Source organism: Halichoerus grypus, chromosome 15 (genome assembly GCF_964656455.1).
Source record: "Halichoerus grypus chromosome 15, mHalGry1.hap1.1, whole genome shotgun sequence".
Lineage (NCBI taxonomy): Eukaryota > Metazoa > Chordata > Mammalia > Carnivora > Phocidae > Halichoerus > Halichoerus grypus.
This window is the reverse complement of record NC_135726.1, coordinates 51,917,070-51,937,378: the sequence shown is the minus strand read 5'-3', so window position 1 is coordinate 51,937,378 and position 20,309 is coordinate 51,917,070. Positions and strand designations below refer to the sequence as shown.

The 20,309-nt window shown below is 52.2% G+C and overlaps 1 protein-coding gene across 14 annotated transcripts in view; it reads right to left on the bottom strand.

The window, feature by feature from the left end:
* HIF3A (hypoxia inducible factor 3 subunit alpha) overlaps positions 1-20,309 on the bottom strand; it is a 60,273-nt gene that overhangs the window by 23,136 nt on the left and 16,828 nt on the right. For 2 of the 14 annotated variants that reach the window (XM_036090353.2, XM_078063073.1), the window contains exon 1: positions 4,048-4,104. The exons of 9 other annotated variants lie outside the window; for them this stretch is intronic. In XM_036090353.2, the coding sequence (XP_035946246.1) occupies positions 4,048-4,073 (26 nt within the window). In that variant the 5' untranslated portion in view covers positions 4,074-4,104. Of the gene's footprint in view, positions 1-879; positions 1,149-2,656; positions 2,888-3,177; positions 3,319-4,047; positions 4,105-20,309 lie in introns of those variants that run through there. 3 more of the 14 variants (XM_078063075.1, XM_036090351.2, XM_078063074.1) reach the window with 3 other exon arrangements.

Below are 20,309 nucleotides of genomic sequence, written 5' to 3'. Positions count from 1 at the left end.
GCAGGTTTGAACAGTCGTCTGCCTGAACTCTTCAGTTATCTCCAGGTTAGTGCTTCTCACTGTCTTAAATGTCTGAATCCAAACAACATAGGTTTTGAAGAAAAAAAAAACAACTGGAGTATATTACATATAGTACAGTATGCATAATCTTCTGTATATTTATAATATTGATAAAACCGTTAATAAGCAGTTACGATTTGCTGAGCATGCATGGGTCTGGCACTGTTCTAAGTACTCTGCCTATGTGCACTCATTCAATCCCAGGACGCACCTTAAATTTCCACTTCACAAAGGGGACACCGGGGCTCTGAAAGGTAAAGTCCTTTCCCCAAAAAGTCACAAAGCTAGTAACCGGCAGAGCCGGAATTTGAACTCAGGCAGCGCGGTTCCAAAGCCTGCCTTCTTCTCTCTGATTCCTTCCTTGTGACCCACCCCAGGGAAGCAGAACTCTAGGAAGGGAGGCTGTCCCTTCCAAAAACCAGAGGCCACTCCTGGGGATGGCATCAACCTCGCCGCCAAGCAGGAGACCTGCAGCCCCACCCACAGGCCTGATGGGGAGAGGGGAGGGGACTGTCCTGTCAGGCTGCAGACGGAAAAAACTCCATGCAACCAGTGGGAGGCACAGAAGGGGGCAGGCTGGGTTGGAGGGGTGGAGGGAGCCAGCAGTCACCCCCATCCCCTCCCTCCTGGCTGGTGGGAGGCAGGGGCCTCCCTCCAGTCCTACTCTGCCCAGAGGACATTCCGTCCTGTCCTGTTCTGTTCCAGCCCTGTTTGTCTTCCTGCCCAGAGGGTGGGGGTGGGCGGGCCTCACCGAGCTGGGGGCCCAGACAGAGGGAAGAGGGAGTGGGAGCGGGGGATGGGGTGGGGCCGGCCCCCCACCTCCTGGGCAGCTGGGCTCAGCAATCCTCTCTGTGGCTGACTTCTCCCTCCATAGAAGGAGCCAGCTGGTGGCTGCACGGGACTCTCCTTCCAGCTCCCAGCCTGACCTCCGGATGTTCTTCTGACAGGAAGTCCTGGCTCAGAGAAGCCTGGGTCTCCGGCCTTTCTTTCGTTAAACTGAGTAGGGATGAGTTCGCCCGGTGCAGGGCTCCAGTGTCGACTCCACGACTTAAGAGCTGTGTTACTTTGGGACAAATTGCAGGCCTTCCCTGAGCATAACGACACGACCCCACAGGGTTGTTTTAAAAGAGTACATGAATTCATATACGTCAAGGACTTAGAGCAGGCCTGGCAATTGATAAGTGCCATGAGAAGGCTAAACTTTTTATTATTCCCTCTTTGTCCACATCAGGGATGGAAGGCTCCGGAGTCTCCTGCGCACTGGAGAGACCCGTGGGCTTTGGTGGTAACCCCGTGGTGTGGTGTGTGTACATGACCTTCACTCAGGCGCCTTGGAAGTAGACCAAAGCATCATGAGAGTAATCATCATGATCGCTTTGCTGTACTGAGCGCTCAAGGAGCTAGAGACACCCTTAAATCCTCTCAACAGCCCGATGCAGCAGGATGCTCAGACCCCCTTTCACAGGGCCTGAACCCGAGGCTCTGAGCAATGGCATCACTGGCCCAAGTAACCCAGCTGGTAATCAGGGCCCCCCCCCCACAGGGCAACTGTGTCCCACCCATCTCAGTGAGTCCCACGGTGTATCTACTTCTACCCAGAACACTGTCTGACTTGAACACAGTTTATTGCAACCTGTAGGGTATCCTGCCCCTTAAGATCGGTTCCCTCACTGCTCCTTATTTTGATGTGGTGCAGGGGAGGGGAGGTATGACCCCCCATTTTCCAGGATATGTCACTGAGGCTCAGAGAGGCAGTCACTGGCCCAAGGCCACACACCCAAGAAGGTGATGAGCGGGGATCTGAACCTGACTTTAGGGCCTCTGCTCTTAAATGCATGCCTGGGTGGGCACGTCCACCCCAGGGGCCCCCGCCCTGTCCCTCCTTTGCCCGGTGGCCTCAGTGCCTTCCCCTTGTCCCACCTCTGCTGCCTCCGGATTTCCCCAGCTGGCCAGCCTCCCCAGCTGGCCCCATGCCCAGCCCTGGTCCAGCCCCCTGGCACTCTGCCCAGCTTGGGACGTGCGGCTGGAACCCTGCCACCCTTCCTCTGTGTTCCAGCAGAGAACAGAAGGCGGGGCCAGGGTCTGGAGGCCCCAGAGTGAGGCCTGGGAATGGGGGCTGGGGCCCAGTACCCCCGCCCCGCCCAACCATGAGAGGGAGAAGCCCACCTCTGAAGAAACTGCCACCAGAGAGCAAAGGCAAGGAGAAAGTAGGAAGACCCTGAGCCACACTCAGGGCTGCTCTTGGCCCTCTCGCTTCTGACACTGAGAGGGTAGTGGGGGTCTTGAAGAAAGTATAGAGGATTTGTGGGGCCTTAGGTTGTCCAGAAGCAGGGTTTGGGTTTGAGAAAGGACTTGGGGTGGGGTCAGTCAGGAGGAGTCTCTCTGCCTCTGCCTCTGCTCATTCCCAAGGACATGGTAATCCAGTGGGGTACCTGTACCCAAAGTCCATCTTCTCTGGGAACCCTCAGATCTGGGGGGCACCTGGGCGCTTATACCCATCAGGGACTTCCCAAGAACATCCCTGCCCGGGGTAGGATGGCAGTAAGCCTGAGCTGGAAGAAGGGAAGGGGGTGAGGAGGTATGGGGGCCCACTCACCATCACCCAGGCCCCCTTTGGCCCAAGGGCCATCCTAGGGGTGCAGGAGGGGACGGAGCGTGGCCAGGATCCGGGTGCGAGTTATAAGTGGGTGGTGCACAGCACTGGGATGACACCACAGGAAAGGGCTGGCCTTGGTGGGGAGGGGGGAGCGCCCCAGCTCAGCCAAGAGGGGCCCCCACCTAGCCAGGAGGGGGCACTGGGAGGGGCTGGGCTGAGACTGGCCCAGAAGGGGTGGGATGGAGTTCCCTGGCAGGCCCAGAGCCAGAGACTGGAATAGAACTGAAGGGGGGAACAGCAGGGGAGGGGGGACTAAAAAACATGGGGGTGTGGACAGACCCAATCAGACCTGGGAAGCCAGGGAGGAGGGAAGGGGGTGAGGCTTCCTGGATGCCTCAGATTGGACAAGGGAAACCAAGGGCCTGCAAGATTTTCCAGGGCCCCAAGAAAACATGGCCAGGTAGACCCCCTGGCATTGGACCCAGAGCACTCAGCAGATGGAGGTGATCACAGAAACCTACCCTCTGGCCAGTAGGACCCAGCTGAACACTTCGGCAGGGGGTGCTCCCATCAAGGCTTGCACTGAATCAGGCACAGCACCCTCCATGGGGGACTCCCCAAATAAGGCTTGGATGGTGTGCCCCTGTCCACAGTCACAGGCACTGAGTGGGGGTGGAGAGGGAGATAAGGGGCTAGACTTTGGGAAGTAGGTCAGGCTGTTTCTCTGTTATTAAAAGGGGTGACTCTACCTTTCAAAAGGATACAAAAAGGTCCCTGGGAACGGTCCCAGGTAGTTGCCGAAAGGGGACCCCCCCCCCCCGCTTATTTCTAAGGAACCCAAGGTTTGAGAGACTGTCAGGGAGCATCCAATTATAAGGGATCTCTCTGCTCTTGAACTCAGAATCTGACTTCCCATTCCAAGGGACTCCCTGAATCTGGGAAGGCTCAGTTTTGGGGTATCCAATATACCCTAGGATCCCCGGGGTCCCGTGGCAAGGAACAACCTCAATGCTGGGAATTCGGAGGCCGGTAGGTTCAATACGTGGAAGGAGAACGCCTTCCGCAGAAGCCCGGGAACTACTCGAACACAAGCACCCCCAATTCCGTACGGACCCTAACCAGGAGGGAAAGCGAACCCGGAGCAGCAGGAAATTGGGGATCACCACCCTGAAGTCACTCCAGGCTAAAGGGGCGGGGCGGGGCAGCCGGGGACTTGGGGAAATCCCCCTCGCCTGCAATCCCCTAGGGTGGACGGTGCGCCGGGGATGTGCCTCCAACCGCGCGTCCCGGGGCGTCCTCGGCTTGCACCCGCGCATCCCCCACCCGGCTCGGGGGGTTCCCTGGAAGGAGAGCCCCCCGCTTCCCATCATTCCTGCCCCGAACCCCAGTACCTTGCGCGCTGTAGCCCCAGCGCCATGGCTCGCCGTCGCCGCTCCGGAGCCCTTCGAGGCCCCTAGCCCCCTCCCCTGGCCCAGCGAGCCCCCTCCCCAGCTCCGCCCCCCGCCGCGCCGTTGGCTGCGCCGCGCCCGGCCCGCAGCTCCGGTTGGACGACGGGTGTGCCACTTCCGAGAAAGAGGCGGGACCAGAGGCGAAGACCTGGAACTCCCGGAGTGGGGGGATACCGCGGCGTACACCGCCCCCCAGCCACACCCCTAGCCGCGGGCTTCCTCGGCAGTGTCACCCGCAGGGTCCGCGGGCCGCGCCTCCTGGCCCAGCCTCTCTCGCGAAGTTCCGACACCAGCCCTCTCCCGAGCCACCCAGTTCACTCTGACCTGACACCGCACCCTCCAACCCTCAGCCCCGGCCCACCCCTCCATTTCCCCCACCCCCGGTTGGGCCCCTCAGACCACCAGTCCCACCCCCTGCAAGTCGCCCAGCTCTGCTTCTTCCATCTCCTCCTCCTTATCCACTGAGAACCCCCGCTTCTCGCCACCCCCACCGCAGCTCTACAATCCCTCCCCCTTTGTACTCCCCCATTCCCTCTCGGTCCGCAGCCCCTCTGCCCCCATCCCTGCAGCCAGTACCCCCACCTCACCCCGCTCCTCCAGTCTGCCACCCTTTGTACCCCAGTCCCACCTCCTTGCCTCCCTCACTCCTTTTTCAAGTTCCCACTGTTGAATGATTACGTTTATGTCAAGTAAATATGTAAAACCCAAACACACCCACTTTTTAAAAGAGCAGAGAAATGGTATCTTTCTACTAGTGAAGTAAGAAGAGAGAGGTACAAGGTCACCAAGGAGTGGCTAAAGCATTAGGATTGGCTAGGGAAGTGTGTGTACACGTGTGTGTGTGTGTGTGTGTGTGTGTAGGGGACGGTTTACTAATCCACAGGGGACCGGTATTGTGTGTGTGTGTGTGTGTGTGTGTGTGTGTATGTGTGTAGGGGACGGTTTACTAATCCACAGGGGACCGGTATTTGTGTGTGTGTGTGTGTGTGTATGTGTGTGTGTGTGTGTGTGTGTGTGTGTGTGTAGGGGACGGTTTACTAATCCACAGGGGACCGGTATTCTGGATGAAGCTTTGGACAGGGAAAAGGATACTATAGCCAAAGTTTGTAGGATTTGCCCTCCCCAGCTTTGCCCTCACTCAGCTTTCTTGTGGGAAACCACTTCTTTCTGCTCTCACTCTATTAAATTTGAATAGGGCTGGCCATAACCCTCCCCTCACCAGCTCCAGAGACATAGGATCCAAACCTAGCCAATCAGTTTATTCTGTTTCCTTGGTCACAGTAATTGGTTCAGGGAAGACATGTGACCTAACCTGGCCAGTGAGAACCAACCCTGAGACATTTGCTGCAACTAAAGAAAAAGGTTCTTTATTTCTACTGGAGTTGCCCAGCTGGTGGGAGGTGAGCCGGTCACCAGGAAAGAAGAGGCTTTATGAGATGAAAGTTTATACAGAAGAAAGCAGAAATGAAAATTTGTGAAAGACAGTTCTGACATCAGCACTTGGGTACCTGGATCCAGCCGTACATGAACTCCACTTTAATCTCAGAACCATTATGGGATTTTTTGGCTGTTGCTGTTGTTGTTAAATATTACTTTATTCATTTACTTTGTGCTTAGATTGGTGTGAATTGATTTTAGCTGCTTTCACCCAAAAAGAAAGAATCTTGATAAACAGAGAAAATATCTCCCACGCTCCAGTGTGCAGGCATGTGGAGTATGAGAAAACAAGAGGCCTAAATTAGAAAGGGCTGCAGGGGAAGCAGTATCCTACACGAAGAAGTAGGGGCTATGCAAGACACAGCAGAGAGCCAATGTGAGGATCTACAGGACCCAAGGAAAACTGGCACTTGTTAAACACACATCAAAACAGAATTTACAAATACGTATGGATGCACCAGGCATCTATGATCTAGGTTAGCATGAAGCTTCACTCGGTGCTTCCTGGCAGCTAAGGCAATAGGGGAAATGTGTTCACTGAAATGGTTTCCCATTTTTGCTGAATGGATGTGTTCTTGTTTGTCTCGAGAAACAAGGTTTGTTCCTGGAACGGAAGTTTAGCAGAGACCTTTTTGTTATTAAAATGTAGAGTGATCTGAGCCACCAGGGACCATGGGAGCTCTGTGGAGGTGTCTCACCCAGCCTCTCAAGAAGGTTTCCTAAGGAGGAGACATCTGAATGAATAGGATGAATAGCAGTTAGGAAGGTAAAGAGAGGGCTAGGGAAAAGTACTCTGGACAGAGGGAAGAGAATATAATGGTGCCGAGGCAAGAGAGCTTGGTACCATGAGGGACCTGAGAAGGAGACTGCCTGCAACCTGGAGCGTAAAGAGAAGAGGTGGGAGGTGATGCTGGAGTGGTGCATGCAGGTGAGATCGAAGCAGGTCTGAAAGGCATTGAAGAAGATTGGGCGATCTCCTGAGGGCACTAGGGAGCCATGGCAGAGTCTTGAGCAGGACAGGAACACAATGTGTGCCTTATAAAGATTCCTCTGGTTGCTCTGTGGAGAGCGGACGATGGGGTGAGACAGGAGGTCAGAGAACAGCAAGGAGGCTGGGTATAAAGAAGACCGTGGCCAGGGCAGAGCCATGGGGGGTGAAGGAGAGGAGATGGATTGAAGAGATATTGAGGTTCACATACCAACACATCAATATATCAATATGAATAACAAACTGTGGTATACCCATATGGTGAACACTGTTCGGCAAGAAAAAGGATGAACTATTGATACACATCCGACATGGATGAATCTCAGGATCCTTATGCTGAATGAAAGAAGCCAGACACAAAACAAAGTATGCTATGTGATTTCAATTACATGAAGTTCCAGAATGGGCCAGGCTGATCGCAGGTGGGAAAAAAAAAATCAGGACAGTGGTTCCTTATCTTGACAAGAGTTTGGGTTACAAAGGTATATGCATTTGTCAAAACTCAGCAAATCGTACTCTTAAGATTTGTGCATCTTGTTATATGTAAGTTTTATCTCAAAAGAGAAAAATCTGAAGAGCAAACAAATATTGATAGATAGGCCGAAGGACTCAGGGGACAGAGTGCTAAATATACAAGAGGAGCTGTTGTAGGCACTGGGGATACGGTGGTGAACAAGACAGGTTAAGATCCCTGACCTGCCTTCATGGAACTTATACTCTATTTGGGCAAAATGACTATACACAGAAACGTAAGTGAAATATACAGTACATTATAACAAGTGCTATAGAAAGATGTAACCCAGAGAATGGAGGGCGTAGTGATTTTTGGCAGTGGGAGCTATAATTTTAAATGGTTTGGTTGTGGAAGAGCTTAATGAGAAGGTGACATCTGAGCAAAGACTTGAAGATGAGGACGGGGGAAACACCATGGATTTCTGGGAGAAGAGTGTGCTAAACGAAGAAACAGCAAGTGCAAAGGTCCTGAGGTTGGACTGGCCCGTAAGTTCAGGGATCAGCATGGAGGCCAGTGTGGCTAGAGCAGAGGGATGGATGCGGAGAGTGGGAGATGAGGTCAGAAAAGGTGGTGTGGGGTATGAGGTGGACAGCAGTATGGGAAGATCACGTAGGATGGGTTTTTAGGTTACGTGTGGACCTTGGCTTTCACTCGGAGGGTGATGGGAGCATGGGAGGCTTTTGAACAGGGACGTGACATCTGGGTTAGGTTTGAATGAAGTCCTCGTTCCCTTCAGGTGGGAAAGAATTGGAAGCTCCCTCGTTTACAAAACAAACCATCCCATGGAGAGATTTATTTTGCTCATGAATTGCCATCTGGGCAGGGCTCTGCGCAGACAGCTCACCTCCACCCTACCTGGCATCAGCAGGGGCTGCTCCAAGGCAGTGGGCTGGCATGATCTGCAGCTCCCCCACGCACCTGCGTGTTGTTGCTGCTCTCAGCTGGGACCTCACCTGTGGGCTGTGGCTGGAACCTCCACACGCGACCTTTCCACGTGGTCGCTTGGGCTTTCCCACATCATGGCAGCTGGGGCCCCGGGAGGGAGGGAGGGAGGAAGATCGATAGAGGGAACAGGCAGGAGCCATGTCTCCTTTATGACCTAGACCTGGAAGCCATGCAGTGTCACCTCCATGCCCCTTTCTCAAGTCAGTCACGAGGTCCTGCCCAGCTTCCAGGGGAGGGAAGAGACTCCACTTCCTGATGGGTAGGGGCAAGCTTGCACAAGGAAGAGCGCGTGGGACTCAAAATATTCCTGTGGCCATTTGGCAGGGGGAATATCAGCCACACTCCTCATAAGACCATCTTGGAGCTCTGCCTAGGAGCAGCCCCGGGGTGGGGGGTGGAGTCTTGAGCTTTGAGATACCGGAGAAGGAACAGGGGGATAGGGTCCCCAGAACTGTGCACACACCCAAATCTGATAAGTCAGGATCTCTGGCCACTCTCTCCTGTACATCTGCTCAGACATTTTACCCCTGGTGTTCACCTCCCTATGTTCACCCTCCCTGCTGCTGGAGACAGGCGGGAGTTGCTTCTAACCTCTTTTTTTTTTTTTTTTTTTTAAGATTTTATTTATTTGACAGAGAGAGAGAGAGCAAGCGCGTACGTAGGGGGGAGCAGCAGAGGGAGAGGGAGAAGCAGGCTCCCCGCTAAGCAGGGAGCCCGATGCGGGGCTTGATCCCAGGACCCCGAGATCATGACCCGAGCCGAAGGCAGATGCTCAACTGACTGAGCCACCCAGGCGCCCCTGCTCCTAACCTCTTTACAGCTACCTCTTGTGGTCTGATTCTCTCTCCACTCTCCCTTCCCCGGACTCTGACTCCTAATCATATGGGTTTATAAAGGCCAGCTGGCATTCCTGGAATGCTGCCAGGGGCAGAAAATCCCTCCAACCTCGAGCCAAGACTAACCTGGAATTAGATGATGGAAATAAACAGCACAGGTCAGAAGTATCATGCACCGCTCCCGTGCCAAGTGCCGTACTAAGCCCTTCGCATTCCCGCTCTTACTAGAACATCACGACAACCCCATCAGGTATTACCCCTGTGGTGTAGCATTACCATCCAGGGCGCTGGCGCCTGCCTGCCTGGATTCAAACCTTGGATCCCTCGCTTGCCAGCTCTGTGACCTTGGGCAAGTTACTTAACTTCTCTGCGACTCAGAGAGTCATTTCCGAAAAACGCATTTGATAAAAACCACACTGTCACCCGGGGTAGAGTGGATTATTGTCTCCCGATCTCCATTTCCTCCTTGTTATAGAACCGCACATCCATGATTTCACTATGTGCCCATGGAGGCCCTCCTGAGTAAATCACATACATTCCCTGGCCCATTTGGTCATGTGACATCCATCGCTTGGCCAACGAGATGGGAAAGATGCTGCTGTCCTTACACGCACACCAAAGACTCCACCAAACGTGATGTGCCTCCTGTTGGGAGGACACAGCAGCGCCCATGAAATACTTCCGCCAAAGTAACCGAACCTGAATCAGATCAAGCTTCCGGATATAACTATCCATTCATAGGAAAGACAGGGGACAGAAGAACACATTAAACAACACTATGAAAAAACAATCAGCCAGATGGAGACTGCGGGAAACCCTAGACCAGCACTGTGCAGTAGAACTTCCCACGATGATGGAGATGTTCTCTGTCTGTGCCATCCAGTATGGTGGCCACTGGCCCCGTGACTCCTGAGCCCTTGAAATGTACGCAGTGTGACTGAGGAACTGAATTTTTTATTTTTAGTTTCTGGGGTAGCTCCTTCTTTTCTTTTTTTTTTTTAAAGATTTATTTATTATTTTTTTTAAAGATTTTATTTATTTGACACAGAGAGAGAGACAGCTAGAGCGGGAACACAAGCAGGGGGAGCGGGAGAGGGAGAAGCAGGCCCCCGGCTGAGCAGGGAGCCTGATGCGGGGCTCGATCCCAGGACCCCGGGATCATGACCTGAGCCGAAGGCAGACACCCAACGACTGAGCCACCCAGGCGCCCCATGATTTATTTATTTATTTTAGAAAGAGAGAGGGAGAGCACGAGGGAGTGGGGGGAGGGGCAGAGGGAGAGAATCTCAAGCAGACTCCCCGCTGAGCGCAGAGCTCCCCACGGCCCTGAGATCACGACCCTGAGATCACGATCTAAGCCAAAACCAAGAGCCGGACACTCAATTGACCGAGCCACGCAGGCGCCCCAGAGGTAGCTCGCTCTTTATCTTTTTTTATTGAGGTGAAATTCACATACCATAAAATGAACCGTTTTAAAGTGTATGATTCAGCGACATTGAGTACGTTCATGATGCTGTGCACTCATCACCTGTATGCAGTCCCAAAACACTTTCATCTGCCCAAAAGAAAACCCGTCCCTCTCAGCCCTGCCCCGTCCAGCCCCTGGCCACCACCACCCTACTCTTCGTCTCTGTGGATTTACGTATTTTAGGCATCTCATATAAATGGAGTCGCACGCACACTATGTGGCCTTTTGTTTCTGGCTTCTTTCCCCGAGCACAGTGTTTGCAAGGTTCCAGCAGTAATGCACGGTGTCGCGGGTATCACGACTTCATTGCTTCGCGTGGGTGTTACTGCGTTATGCCATTGTTTGGCTGTTTCACATGTTGCTGATCCATTCATCATCTGATAGACGTTTGGGTTTGCTCCTATCTTGTGGTCCTTATGAATGATGCCATGGTGAACATTCACGGACAAGTATTTGCTTGAATGCCTGTTTTCGGTTCTTTGGGGGTACCTGCCTGGAAGGTGGAATTGCTGCTAATTCTGACTTTTGGAGGAACTGGCAAACTGTTTTCCACAGCGGCTGTGCCACTTTATATTCCCACTGGCAATGAACAAGGGTTCCGATACGTCCACATCCTCACTAACATAAGGGCTATGGATCCATGATGATGGGGGAGGGAGAAGGACCCCCTTCTTCTGCTTGTAAGTTAATTGTCCACTAGGCACCGCCCCCCCACACACGCAGGATCAGGCGTTCCTGAATTAAATTGGGATTAAACTGTGTCTACCTCTTTTCTTCTCTGAATTGATGATAGAAGGCTGCCTTCTGTTCTTCTAGCTTGCCGAGTGCCTGCCTTAGAAGGATGGCGGTGGATCCCAAGAACTGGGGGAGGGGGTCGGAACAGGCCAGTGGTTAAGCACACTCAGTCTGGAGTTTATGAGGCCTGGGTCAAATCCAGGGTCTGCCAATTTTTTTTTAAAGATTTTATTTATTTATTTGAGACAGACAGAGACAGATAGAGCACAAGTGGAGGAGGATTAGAGAGAGAGGGAAAGGCAGACTCCCCGCTGAGCATAGAGCCCGATGTGGGGCTCGATCCCAGGACCCTGAGACCATGACCTGAGCTGAAGACAGACGCTTAACCGACTGAGCCACCAAGGCACCCCCTTTTTTTTTGAGAGAGAGAAAGAGAAAGAGAGAGCGAGAGGGGAGGAGCAGAGGGAAAGGGAGAGAGAATCCCAAGCAGGCTCCATGCCCAGCGGAGCCCGGCGTGGGGCTCGATCTCACAACCCTGAGACCATAACCTGAGCTGAAATCAAGATCTGGCCGCTTACCCTACTGAGCCACCCAGGCGCCCCAAAGTTACATAGTGTCTTGATGACTCAGTTTTCCTCATCTGCAGGGTGAAGATATAATAGTCCCTATGTCTCAGAGACTGTGATGTGGGTTTAATGAGAGCAGGCATGTGTGTGCTTAGCAGAGCGCCCCACACGTGGTAAGCTCAAGTATCGGGTGCCATTCACTTGCTCATTCATTCGCTTGCTCATTCATTCAGGCATTTATGATTCATCTATTCTCCGCCCGATGGAGAGGACACAGGATTTCACCAGAACCGCCCCTGCTGGGCAAGGGGCTCCAGCCTGGAGGGTGGATGGAAAAGGCTCAGACAGGCACTTTCGCGACCCACGTGTCCACATGCAAACATGTCACGTGCATGTCGACATCACACATGTACGTGTCACAAAACAGGCTGCCGTTAACACACGTCCGTATCAACCGCCGTGGATTCTGACACATACGCGTGTTGTAGCTCAAGATTGAGCTCTGTGTCTTAGCCTTCGGCACACCTTGATTACTAGCATGCCTGTCGATGTTGGCACGTGGATGCATGTTGGCACGTGGATGCATGTTGGCACCAGTGCATATCTGGGTTCTGCAAATAAGGGTACCTGTCATCCAGAAAACAGGCGAAAGCTCACATTCACCTCTATGGTCACACGCATGTCATAGTTCCCTGTACGGATGCTGATGTGTATGTTTGTGTTGGTACAGGTAAGTGCCCGGGACACTGGGATGATGGATGGACGCTGTAGCCCAAGTCCCCGCCCTCCCCTCCTGCTCACTTCCTCAGCGCCCTGGCGCCCCCTGCAAGAGAATCTCTCACTAGACTCTGCGGGGCCAGGGAGTCCCCCCCCCAAGAGCCCTGATCCCCCCACCTCACCTGCTCACACCTTTCAGAGCTCAGCGAGCAGCCTCAGGAGCCAGGGCGCCCCCAGGAGGTCTATGTAAACCTAAGGTTTCTGGCAACTGGTGGCTGGGATCAGGGACCCTAGGCGTCTTGTGATGCACTGGGCAGCCCTGACGAGGTGGGGTTTCCTGGGTCCTGCTGGAGTCTGCTTGTGCAGGAGGAATCTGTTCCTGTCAGAGGCTACAGCGGCTCCCATTATATATCTAAACAGCAAGAATTTTGCACTATTTTCATCTGCTCTGAATTTTCCAGAAGAGCAAGTCCATGTGAATCAAGGGAAGATCATACCCTGTTTGGGGCAGAAGCTGGTATTGGGAGCGTTCGCCATTTCAAAGAATCTGATCATCGATGTCTCCCCTCATCGTGGTATTTGAATCCCAGACAATCTAGCTGGCCACTCTGCTTTGACTTCTCCTGTAGTCCACATGGACAGATCAATGTCCTTGCTTAGCCCTTATTCCAAAATGTCAACGATAAATAAAATAGACATTTCACTGACTCTTGTCTTATTCACCTGAAATCTAAACATATAATTCACCAAAAGCAGGGACAGCTGGCTCTGTTACGTCTGTGAGCATTGAGCTAATGGAGCACTTCTTATTCCTTATAAATTCCAGGCTCTCCATCAGCCACTCATGATTCCACGATCCAAATACCCCTGAAAAAGGAAAGACTGTTGTCTAATTTGATGGCAAAGCCTGACCTGACACAGGCTCTTCTTGGTAATCTGTATACACCCCACTTTGAGGTGAAGAGCCACATTTCCCTGCCGAAATACTGAAGAGCTTGAATCCAGGAGCCACCCTGACCCCAGCTGGGCTGTTACAGCCTAGGCGCCGTGTATGTACGCCGCCCGTCTAAAATCTAACCACCTCCTCGATCCTTAAACGCATGTGTCTGGTGAAGGACAGAAGATTGTATTTTTCCTTTGTTTCTTCTCTATATTGCAGACAATATATCCCAATGAATTTTTTTTTTAAGATTTTATTTATTTATTTGACAGAGAGAGACAGTGAGAGAGGGAACACAAGCAGGCAGAGTGGGAGAGGGAGAAGCAGGCTCCCCGCTGAACAGAGAGCCCGATGCGGGGCTCGATCCCAGGACCCTGGGATCATGACCTGAGCCGAAGGCAGACGCTTAACGACTGAGCCACCCAGGTGCCCCTATTCCAATGAATTTTAGTTAGAGATCATATGCATGGGTAAGGTGGGCTGTGTACGGATTTCATTTCACAATAATAAAAGGATATTATAAAATATCTATTTTTATTTTTTCTAAGATTTTATTTATTTGACACAGAGAGAGAGAGAGAGAGCACAAGCAGGGGGAGCGGCAGGCAGAGGGAGAAGCAGGCTCCTTGCTGAGCAAGGAGCCCAATGCGGGGCTCAATCTCAGGACCCTGGGATCACGACCTGAGCCAAAGGCAGACACTTAACCGACTGAATCACCCAGGTGCTCCTAAAATATCTATTTTTTTTTAAAGAAGGGTACTGGATTGAATGGAGTTGAGAACTGAAGTTCTAAGCCAGTGGTTCCCAAAGTATGGTCTGCAGACGCCTGGCGGTCTCTAAGATCCATCCATGGGATCCTCAAGGTCAAAACTATTCTCATAATAATTCTAAGATGTTATTTGCGTATTATTTTCCCCAGAGCGCAGTGAGGTTTCTCAGACGCTATGTGATATGTGATGATGTCATTGCTCTGACAGTAATGTAAGGGATTTATTATTGCTATTTCAAAATGAATAAGTAGATCTTTAAAAACCTTGTTTAAATTCATGTAAGGTAAATATAGCTAGCCATCCAGTGGCGTGCTGGCGCCAGCCACTACTGACCCGCAGACCCAACTGTTAAATTTTCGGGATCGCGTGAGCCAGTTGTTAGAACTCCGGTAGCTTGCAATGGGCCATGGTGGGAGTGTTTACACTGTGGAAACACCACTTCACGGGGTTACTTTTCCTTCAGACAGCTGGTTTACCCGTACACCACCCTGTATACAACCTGCATAACTTTGGGGGTCCTCAATGATTTTTAAGAATAGAAAGGAGTTCAGAACCTCTGGTCTATCTAAACTAAAAACCAGTCAAGCCCTAACCTAACCTGAGGTGCCCTCTAGTGGTAGAAATTAGGGTGGATGTGACGATCTACACACTTATACACCTGAAGGCTGTGTGCGTGTGTGTGTGTGTGTGTGTGTGTGTGTGTGCGTAGAAATAGCAACAAAAAAAGGCCACATCGGTTAAATATTTTTAGTGGCTTGATTTTACATTTTTTAAAGATTTTATTTTAAGGAATCTCCACAACCAGTGTGGGGAACTCACAACCCTGAGGTCAAGAATCGCATGCTCTACTGACTGAGCCAGCCAGGTGCCCCTGATTTTACATTTTAATTATCGATTTGTTGAAAGATGATGTGCCAGGGACTATTACAAGCTATTTCACATCACCAAACTCGATCCTCACGTCTGTCCTGTGAATAAATATTATTACCTCACTTTTGTTTCCTGAGCCATTCGAGGGTAAGTGGCCAGTGTCATGCCTCATCACCTCACCTCTGAAGCCCTGGCGTGTTACTGCTGGAAACAAGGGCACCTCTCCTACGTATGTGTACTTGTGACTTCTCCTCCACCTCTTTCGCCGCTCAAATCTCTTTCCACCCTCATCTTGCCCGGGGCCTCTCTTTCTCTCGGCCTGTCCACCACAAAACACCCCACTGGACTCCTTGCTCTTGCCTTTGGAACGGGTCAGCACAGAATAGCCTGGTTTAAAGAACTCAAGAGGGAGGCAGCTGTTAGAAACTTTGAACCTGTCAGGGAGAATCACCTGTGTGTCCCTCCTCCCTCGGGAACCCTCACTGTCCACTAGGACCTCACGGCTCTGTCTCTGGGTGGGCCTGGGATACTCTGATGAGATCTTCTTGCACTGTGATAAGCGAGAGCCACAGGCCAGGGTCCAAGGAACCAGGAGCGGAGGCCTGGGAGGGAGACCAAGGGCCTGAAGGAGAAGGAGTGGCAGCTCAGACAGACGCTGGAAGAGATGGGGAGTGGGTGGGGGCAGCTCTAGTTCTGGCCCCAGAGGCACGTGGGTCCCAGCTCTAGTTCTGGCCCTGTTCACCCTACTGCTGGGGGAGGGGAGGGCACAGCAAGGCTGGAATTGCACAGAGAGGTGAGGCTTCCCTGAGGCTGCTTCAGGTACACCACACTCGGGTGGAAGAGAGGACATACCCTCTGAGCTGGAGTCTCATTGGATCGAGAAGGTCAGGGACAGTGAGGTGACAGGTCACTGCCTGGGGTGGGCCAAGCCTTCACTCCCACCAGGCAATTCAGGGCTCTGGGCTCCAGGGAGGCCTCAGTACTAGAGGCTTCTAGCACTTGGGCTACAAGGGGCGGGACTTCCTCACCTTTGCCCGGGGGCCCCTCTTGTCGATGGTGGCCTCACTTTCCTCCGAGTGCATCAGGAAGCTCTGGGAGACACAAGGCATCAGAGCTGATCTGGTTAAGGCTTTCCTGCATGAGACTCGGCCTGCCCAACTCCAGAGATACCTGGTCTCCAGCAGGGGCCTCCTAGAGAATACAGCACTGACAGGACAGTGGACCCAGGAGGAGGGTCCACTGCGTTTGCCCTGGTTCCTACAAGGACAGTAACTTTCCTGTTGTTCTCTGAGTGGCTGTCCTCCTCTGGCCCTAGGTTAGGGTCCAGGTTGCTGGAGGCAGTCGGTGTAAGAGCTTGGTATGAAGAAGGGTCCACTGGCTATAATCGCAGCCCATTTCAAGGCGGCCTCCAGGGCACCAAGCTCAGCGGGATGTCCGTGCTGCTCCGGCGGACGCTCCTCTGGCTGAATCCACTCTGGCTGCCATATTATGTTCTGCATTAGCTCCCAACCAGGCTGGCTCCCTCTTAGGGCTTCCGCCAAGGGGTTCACACCGAGATGTCTCCCCACCTCCAAGTCGGTATCCCAGAAAATCAGGGTCTTGGAGAGAAAAGGTTTCTCTCTCTCCTGCTTGCCTGTGGCCTGAGATCTGAGACCCAGGCCCACACCTGGGGACCCTCTGCTTCTCCAGTTGGAGGATCAGCAATGGGTCTGGAAGACACCCCTCACCCACCCGCCCACATGGGTGTGTCCTTAGGCTGTGGCGCCCTCTAAGAGGTCACTCAGGACTCAGCCACCTAACCATTTGCAGGTAGTACCATCCGCCTCCACGTAATAAAGGGGAAGACTCCATTTCTGACGTTAGATCCTGACAGCTTCAGCCCCCCATTCCCCCACTTCTGCTGCACATGGGCAGGCCTATAGGAGAGCCCACACGCTCCCTCCCTTGGTACCAACAGCAAGTTCCAACCACATAAACCCATCCCACATCCAGGAACCCTCACTGACCCCAAGTCCCAGCCCCCCAGTGCAATATTCCCACAGCTCTTGGGTCCGGCTGGCAGATCGGTACTTTTGGAAGGTGAAACAGAAAAGGACGTTTCCTTTCCTCCCGTCACTGGCTTCCCCACCGGCTTCCCACTTTGCTCCAGGAGGAAGTAGCCAATTCTCCCTCCTGGCCGCGTGAGGGCATTATTTCCATCATAGCTCAGAGGCAGCCCCCCCAACACCCCCCCCCAGCCAGGTGAAAAGCAGGAAGTACCTCTTCACACCCACTTGTACAAGAATATTCACAGCAGAATTATTCCTAATAGCCTCAAACTGGAAACCTACATGTCTATCACCTGATGAATGGGTGTTGTGTGGGTCTCAGACTCCAACAGTGATGCTACCTGCTAGGAATGCCTGAGGCACTCACCTTGACCCATACGTGTGTGCGGGTGAGCCCCCACAAGCATTTCCCCAACCGGAGCCAATGTTGTGGCTGGACCAGCCCTTGTGGTTCTTATTAAGATCACAGGGCACACCTAAGCAACACCCACCAGAGAACTCTGAGTAAGACTGATCGCTCGCAAGTCCTGGGGGGTACGTGGCATGCCTGGGGCCACAGAGTGAGGTCCCAGCTAGCGAGAGAGGGAAGATGCATGCACCCGGGGGCTCCGCCTCTGTTAGGGGCTGAGGATGGAGTGTCTAGGGTTTCACAGGTTCACTCTTTATTGGAGAATTTAAAGCATAAGAAGGTCACTCAAGCAGCCCTCTATCTCGGTTACCCCAGAGTTTCTAAAGGCCAACTCCATAGTTGGAGGTAGACTGATTTCTTATCTGGTCATTTTTTTCCTCTGAAATTCCGTATTTCTAATTCCACTCTCCCACACAGAAACCAGGGTTCCTCCCAAGACATCAGTGGACGTGGTCATGTGCTCAGTCCTACACACAAAACGATTACGCCATAGGAAGATTTTTGTTTGGATAGTCTGAATCACTGACGTTTCTCATATGTCATCATAAAGCAATTGCTACCACTTTGTTTTAAGCTTATTATCCTGTATTTACTCTTAATATTTGTGTTGCTTTGACATCATTCTCATCCAGCTCAATTTATGACTTTTTGAATAATGTAAAGCTGGGATCTAAATATTTTCTTTCAGTTAGTAGCCCATTGGCCGATGCAGCTGACCCCCACACCACCGCTTACTGGCTGGTGGGGCACAAGCGGTGAGGCCAGCCTTGGGTTTGGGATTCCAGGAGAGGCGAATTTTTTTCTCCCTAGGGTAGGCGATTCCTGTCTGGTCCACGCTCTGTGCAGCCCTGCCCCACGCCCGATGCCCGCCAGGGGGCGCGGCGGCTCCGTCCTCCCTCCCCTGGGCAGGCGGAGACAGGTGGGACTCAGGCTCAGCGCTGATGCCCCCTTCCCTGTGCATCCTGTGTGTTCCAACTCCCTGTCCCATACCCGGGGGAGGTCGATGCAAGAACCCCGAGCCTTGTGATGAAGATAGGATTTTATTCAGTGAAACCAGGGGATCATGGTGAGTATCTTGAAGTTTGTTCATAGGTGGAAAAAGTGTGTATACCTTGCCACCTCTGGAAGCAGAGAAGGGACCCCACGTCCACCATTTCTGACGTTTCCCAAACCTTCAAGCTCCAAGGATGACAGTCCACGTAAAATTGCAAAATTTATGAAGGGCCTTGTGTTTTGCATCTGGCAAGAAAAGGGCTTAAGTCATGAAAAATGTGTCAGACATGGGTAGCCCGTGCCAGCCAGGGGATTGTGCCTAATGAATTTGGCTGTAGGGGTAAGTGTCAGGGGTCAGGGCCCTGGGGACTTCCCAGAGCGAACTCATCCCTCACGACTGTCCAGAATCAGAGAAAGGGGAACAGTCACCCTACAAAGGATAGATTCAGGCTGAGTGTCTCCTGTTCCCAAACACCACTCCATGTCCCAGATTTAATTGAGATTTACGAAGTAGAATCCAGCAGGTCCTCTGGTCACCTGATCCTCTGTCTGCTGACACTGAAGAAGGACAGAGAAAGTGAGCAAGAGAGAGAGAGACAGAGATGGAGGGACACACAGAACAGAACGTGGGCAGGGACCCAAGAAGGACATGCTCCCCTCCCACCCCACATCGCCCCTGTTTCTGACCTGCTCTCTCCAGCCTCTGTACCGCAGGGCAGTGTTCTCCTAACTATGGATCTCACCGTGTTAGCAGGTGATAGAACCACTTGAGTTGGTCATGAATGAGATATCGTTTTTATTTTTTTATTTTTTAAAGATTTTTTTTATTTGAGAGAGAGCAAGAGAGAGCATGAGCTGGGGGGAAAGGCAGATGGAGAGGGAGAGGCAGACTCCCCACTGAGCATGGAGTCCCACACGGGGCTCAATCCTAGGACCCTGGTATCATGACCCAAGTGGAAGGCAGATGCTTAACGACTAAACCACCCAGGCTACTTTCTGACCAATTTTCAGAAAGCCAGTATGTCAGGACAGACATGTGGAGTTAGATACACCCTGAACACAGTGCTTTCATCCAACCATCCATCCATCCATTCACTCAGTATTCCCCGAGCACCTGCTCTATCACCAGCCCTGGCTAGTCGGTGCTGGGGACACAGTAGTGACTTAGCCCCAGGCCCTGTCCTTCTGGTTCTTATGCCCAGCGCAGGACATAGGCTACCCCAAACAATAGTGACCCATACATAGTGAGTAGGGTTGGGAAGGAGGGCCAAAGGCATCAGGGATGGCTTCCTGGAGGAAGGGACATCTGAGCTATGACTTTGAGTGAGCAAGAACCGACTGTTTCAGTGGGGCTCAGCCCTAGTTGGGCAGAGGGCAGGGCCAGTCACCCTCTGGGCCTCGGTGAGGATTTTGGACTTAACTTTACAGGGTTCTCAGCAGGGGTGGAAGTGGTAAGGTTTCAGTCTGTGATTGATCCCGGTGTCTGTCTCCTGTGAGGGGAGTGGACAGGAGGATTGAGACAGGAGGCAGGAAACCAGGGAGGAGGCTTCTGAAGCAGAAACAATTGTGCAATTACCAGAGTCCTCCCCATGGGGTGGGCGACAGCACGTTCCCCTCCCAGCCTCATTCTCCCCTGCTTTCCAGGTCTCCCCTCTCTTTAGCTAACTGCAAGGTAGAAAAGTGTTTTCCAAACTGTGGATCAGGACATTCGCTCAAAATGTAAAAGCAATTAGTGTCATGATGGGTACTTTAAAAATATAAAGAGAATAGACTAGAAATAGAATTGTATGCACTGCAGAGAATCTTGACCATTACTGGGTAACGAAACTTTCTTTTGGACTGTAAGCCATATAATGATGTAATATCTATTTTTCCTAGTGAGTTGCATACAAATGGTTAATAAGCACGGGGACACCAGAGGCTCCAGGCACAAGCTTGCTCTTCTTTCCTAAGAGCCACTGATTTAGCT